At 45.2% G+C, this 6,036-nt stretch overlaps 1 protein-coding gene across 1 annotated transcript in view; it reads left to right on the forward strand.

The window, feature by feature from the left end:
- The window catches only part of LOC144097931 (endothelin-converting enzyme 1-like), a 57,489-nt gene extending 53,174 nt beyond the window's left edge, over positions 1 to 4,315 (forward strand). Inside the window, exon 9 of the mRNA XM_077630528.1 lies at positions 3,124 to 4,315. Within this exon, the coding sequence (XP_077486654.1) occupies positions 3,124 to 4,315 (1,192 nt within the window). The remainder of the gene's footprint in view (positions 1 to 3,123) is intronic.
- The last annotated feature ends 1,721 nt before the right edge of the window (positions 4,316 to 6,036 follow it).

Below are 6,036 nucleotides of genomic sequence, written 5' to 3' on the forward strand. Positions count from 1 at the left end.
TCAGTATCATGGAATTATTTATGAAAGAGAGATAAAATGGCACTGTCCCGACGAATTCTCAGCCGATGGAGCAAATGTTTGAGCTTCAGTTCGCTTACACTGAAGTAGTAACCAAGCCCGCTAAATGAATCGACAAGCCCTGTCCTGGACAGCTACCAACTTGTATGTTATGCATTTCTAATGAGGGGACCAGCTGGGTGAAGCGTACTCTATGGTCTGATGAAAGCTATGTCGGCTTGTTTACGCACCTGAGAGGTAGTTTGGTTTGTCGTTTATGGGGGTTTACGTCCCAAAGCGACCCAGGCTACGAGGGACGCCGTAGTGATGGGCTCCGGGAATTTCGACCACCTGGCGACATCGCACAGTACACCGGCTTCTAGAATTTCGCCTCCATCTAAATTCGGCCGCCGCTGCCGTGACTGAACCCGCGTCTTTCGTATCAGCAGCCTAACATTAACCACTGAGCCACTGCGGTGGCTTGAGGGGTAGTGCTTTGCAGTTTGTGGCGAAGGCACCCTACTGACCAGGAAGCATTATCAAAAATAGTGGTTATATGCTCAACGCAAGAAATGTTATTTGGGAGGTGGACACCCAAGTACTTTTACTTAGTCCGAGCCAATGTATCTGTATTAATGTCGTAAAGTGCGTATCAGCTGATTTCATGGTAAAAGAAATTGTTACATTAAGAAATCTTCAGACTTATTAGCCACGTTTTACACTAGGAGTTAATGCAATCAAGGTCACTTTGGAGTGAAAGGTAATCATCAGTAGTTATAATTGAAAAATAATGTAGTTTTCAGCGAAAATGTTTTACAAGATGAGATGTTTATTGACGCGTGATTAATGTAAATTAAGAAGAGTAATGCATCGCGGACGCTTCCACGCAGCACGCCTGATGTGATGTCAGAGATCTGATTTGAACGCAGAAAGCTTTAATATTGGTCGATAATGCGCTTCACGATCAAATACCTTGGCAATGTCCAAAAAGACGCATTCGGTATGTAAGTTACTGTTCGTTTTGAAATGTAGGCCAGCAGTAAACTCTAATAATTGCGACTCACAGGGAAAGCATTTTCTGAATACATGCTATTTATACGAAAAAAATGATTTCCAAGTCTCTGTAGATGTGCGCTGCGAAAAGGGGTTAAGCATCTTGCAGCAAATGCATGTAAGTTAGATGGGATGATAATTTTTGTGCTAGTGCTTGTTGCCACTTTTTAGTAACGGTACCACCTTTCCTATTTTTGAATCAGTGGGGAACTCACTTGCTGATATCGACTGCCTAAAGACATGAGTATGCTGAAGCAGAAGACAGAAATGGTCATTTTCAACATTTTGGCAATAATTTCATCAACAGGAGAGGAAGACGACACTTTAAGGTTATCAGGTATACTATGTCATCAAGTGTAATGTCAACTGATGACATGTAGAGCAATGAAAAATCTGGTAGAGTCGGGATCTATCTTCGTCGCCGAGAACAAATGGGAAAAACTAGTTAACTCCTTTAGGACAGCCAGCGTCGGAGTAGTGGTGTTGTTTAAGTCATCTACTAAAATACCATTACTGACGCTATTCTGACAAACTTTTTTCCAGAACTTGCTTGCATTAGTCTTAAATAGCGCAAGGAGGTCTTCTGAGCACAAACGGTGGAGCAATAGTTTTAGCTAATTTTTGTGTTCACCACACGCACACGGCGTACATTTCTGCTTCGTGCTTTTTTACAAAAGTCGTTTCTTATTTCTCATGCTTTTCTCATGCGTATTCTTGTAAACCAAGGATAAATATAAAATATGATAGCGTGATAAGTGGAACCTGCTCGGCTACAAATTCGGTGGGCTGGTCTCTAAAAAGAGTCTAGTTTTCTTCTACTGACCGGCAGTGAAAAAAGTGCATCAGGATATTATCAACAAATAACGAAATTCAGCATTCATTCGATTGTAATCTCAAATGCATGACAAACAGGAGCACTCGTAAATGTCTTAGATCTCCTCTTGCGTCTTTTGTCTGGATTTCGCGCTTTTTGGAATCATGCAGCACTAACTAGCCCTGCCGCATATGCTGTATGAATATTGTTGTTTTATGGATGAATGAAAGGTTCCTTCAAAGAAAGCAAGTATTGTACAAGTTGTAAATGCGCATGCCAGGCACATTAGACCGCTCTCCAAAAGGACGCCGCGGTAATCGGTGGCCTACCTCGCCGTCCTTGAAAGCCGCCGTAATTAGTGTTGCGGCCGTACGCAAGAAGTTTGGAGCCATTATCTTGCCGATTTAACGCCCGTTCGGCAATGATAAAAGCGGCACATGCCAAGCGAGGCCGAGAAGCTTTTAGCTACTTGTTTTTCTTCTTCTTTCTCTGGCTTTGCAGCTCATATATTATCTCTGCTTGCTCAGGCTGCCATAGGCGCCTGTCTTGTGGCCTCTCTTTTTTAACATTTGGTCATTCACTTGCTCGCTGGAGTTGAAAACGTCATAGCAAATACTGTGGGCTATTTGAGGCCGCAGCCACTCTAAGAAGGACCTCCCTTCTGTGCCACGTCATTTGAGCATGCAAGTCTTCGTATCTACCTCTTTCTTTGCAATGCATGCACGCCAATTATCTCATGATACTGTTACTTCTGGCTGGGGCGGCGGCGCAGTGTTTTTATCATTGGCCTCGCATGCGGGAGCTGCGTGGTTCGGTCTCCAGAGCACCCTGCTACACAGTCGTGCCTGTCCCTGGCTTCTCCGGGCTGAAATTCTTGGAAAATTGTTCTTTGAACCCTCGTTGTGTAAAGGGCCAAATGGGCTTTGCCGCACAAAACGGATTTACGTCACTCGGCGATTGGTCGAGCGGATTACTTCATATGAACATTTGTTTGTGCTCAATCAGATAGCAGTTTTTCAAGCTAATCTACCTGTTTTTAGAGCTCCCTTCTAGAGCTGAGTACAGTACACTTGCCTAAAATAATTGGTCTTGTTTCGAATAACACTATATCTCACTCCATCACTGCGGATTTAAAAAAAAGTAATCTTGGCCGCGTAACGCTCACGTCGTTTTCTGCGCACAGTGTTCGGCCGTTTGCGTAACTCTTCGTTGCAACTTCGTTGTGTAACACCTCATTGTTCTTAAACTTGAATGCCCAGGTCGAAATGGGACGATGAGCTCGGTAAGAATTTCAAATCTGCCATCCCCAACGACACCATGGCGCTCAGGTTCGTCATTGACAACGTCTTCTTTTTCGCCGAGTTCTTCGCTTTGATGGGTAACCTTAGCGAGTCCCAGCTGGCCTACTATGTGGGCTGGACGGCCGTACAAGGACTGTCGCTGTTCACGAAGCCCGCGGTCATCAACTTTTACTACCCGTCGCGGAGCCAAGCTCTCCAGGGTCACGTCATGGCTTGCGGGGCACTCTCGCACCACTACATGGGTCTGGCCTTCTACGCTAACTACATCAGAGAGGAATTCTCGGCTCACGAGCTCGCCGACGTGACCGCCCTAGTGAGGCATGTGCGCAAGTTCTTCCGTGAAGGGTTCTCATCGTCGGGGGCTTTAAAGGAGTTCATCGACAAGAGCCAGCAGTCCCTGGACCAGAACGCGCCATTTCCGAGCGCCGCAAGTGCTCCGCTCAGCTTCGTCACCGACTCTCAAGAGGGGCAGCTGAACGAGCTCTTCAGGCACTTCCCGGACCAGAAGCCAAGCATTTTTGATAATATCCAGAGTGTCGCTGCCGCAAGACGAATGACGCGGGCCGATACACGGGCGGCAAACTTCCGTTGGAACGGCAAGGTGCGTTTATACTACCTGACCGATGACAAACGCTTCGAGCTTCTGCCCACCGCGCTGGAGCCTCCCTTCTACAGCGCCGAGGCACCACCGGCAGTCAAGTACGGGGCGCTGGGAGCCGAGATCGGAGACGCCATGGCCGCCCTCCTTTCCACGTGGCTCCGCGATGCTGATGAGAACACGCGGGCCAAGGTCTACACCGAAGCGCTGTGCCGGCACAACCGCCCAGTCATCCCGGTGGAGACGGCAACGACGCAGGTGCCCAGCTGGCCCAACATTTCGAGGCGGGAGCTTGCCGAGAGGGTCGTGTCCCTAAACGCGGCGTTCAGGGCCTTTCTCGATGCCACCGACGGCGGCAATCAGTACAGGCTCGATGGCTACGAGTCGCTGACGGGGAAGAGGATGTTCTTCATTATCTGGTGCATGGCGCAGTGCGGCGCGTCGTACGGGAAGCAAAAGTGCCACGACCCTCTGAGGCTTTTCCGTTACTTCGCCCGAGCATTCGAATGTAAAGTTGGAAGTGACATGTCCACAATAAGAGAGTGCACCTGACATAGGTATCATTGCTTTGCGCACTGTTTTTGCCGGAAGGACTGAATTTTTACCCTTGTTTTTTTACTAGCGTCACTGATCATAGTCTTTAAATCTGCCTATTCTAGCTCCGCAATGGCCTACTGTTGCTACTGCTATTGCAACACTGTTTTGAGGGCGTTTACATAAGTTAACTTCTGCCTTCAACCATCTATGCTGTGATTGATAGGATCGTATGGCGTGGAGTAGTGCACTTTCCTGATGGGCTCATACAATACATTGTCTACAGTTCATAACGAGAGTACATTTTAGCATAAATATTTCTGTGTACTTGAATTGTCCTGTAACGACTTAGCGTTGAAATGTCACAAGCAAAGGAATTCGTAGTGTAGTCATTTTTATGATTGTAGAGCAGAGTCATAGAGGTGTGGTTATCACTAGTTGAATAGAAGTGACTTCATGCCAAGCTGCACTCTGCACATCAGGTTTGTTCAACTGACATAGAGGTGCAATTTGTGTATGCAGTCCTTTTGGTGCTGACGAGAATTGTGGTGTGAAACACGTTTTGTCCAACTTTTAACTGATGACTACCCTTCTTGCTATACAAGGAGATTATTGCGAGTGTTCTAGTCGTCCACTCATCGCTGGTAGTATGAAAAAGTTTGGTTAGAGACGTTTCGCTATCTGAAGAATGTGGCCGAGTAAACAGGACTCTACATACATGCTTGACATCCTCTATTCAATCTGCAACCAACTTAACTTTTCATTTCATTGATTACTTGAGAACGCGTAAAAATGCAACTGAAAACTGCGTCCTTGTTGGAACGTGCCTGTTTTTCATACGGAATTATCGCCAGAATAAAAGTTCTATTTGGCAGCGGTAATAAAATTTATTATTTATTTATTTATTAAAATACCTCTAAAGGCCCTCCTTCGAGGGCATTACATACGAGGGGTCAGTGTAACAAACATGTATAGCAGAGGAATAATAAACAGGCTAGGTGTAACATAGAAAAACAATTAAGCACCACAGAGTAAATAACCAGGCGATAAAAACATACTAAAAATTATAGGTTCGAAGAAAACGATTAGGCGTACTGGAAACGAAAATGCTACAGTGTACGTATTAGGCACGAAAAGAACAGAAATAATCGCAAATGTACAACTGGAAAAAAGATCATTTGAAACATTTCGAACATTTCACAGTTCAAATTTCACAAATTTTGCAGCCGTAAGCACAATTGTTCTTTATCTGTGACATTTCTCCATGCTCTGCGTCTGTTAACATTTTAAAAGCATGCAACGTTCTAAATATGTCACTAAATATGTGCAATAGCAGCTGCTATAACACACATTTAGCGATGAATTACATATTTAATAGAGCGATACGAAAAAATTTCCTCGTGACGCGCAATAGACTTGACTGTTACTTGGATTCTGTGAGCAGGATGACGATTCATTGAAAACTGCGAAGGTTGCTCAGAGCTCTGCTTTTGCTATACGGTCGTTAAAAACTGAGACTACTTGGGAGCACAGTAGGCACATGGCTTCCAATGGCGCTTAGGCGGCAGAACTGGTGTTTTTTTTTAAATACCGAAGAGAGATGTGCATTACAATGTATGTATACGGAGTCTGAAGATATGTGATGAAATATTTATCGTATTCATATTTCATGCACTCAGTAATGAGGCCGGTTATTCGAATTAGCACAACGGGCCTCTGTTTTGGGAATAGCTGTAGGA

Source organism: Amblyomma americanum, chromosome 7 (genome assembly GCF_052857255.1).
Source record: "Amblyomma americanum isolate KBUSLIRL-KWMA chromosome 7, ASM5285725v1, whole genome shotgun sequence".
In the NCBI taxonomy this organism is placed as follows: domain Eukaryota; kingdom Metazoa; phylum Arthropoda; class Arachnida; order Ixodida; family Ixodidae; genus Amblyomma; species Amblyomma americanum.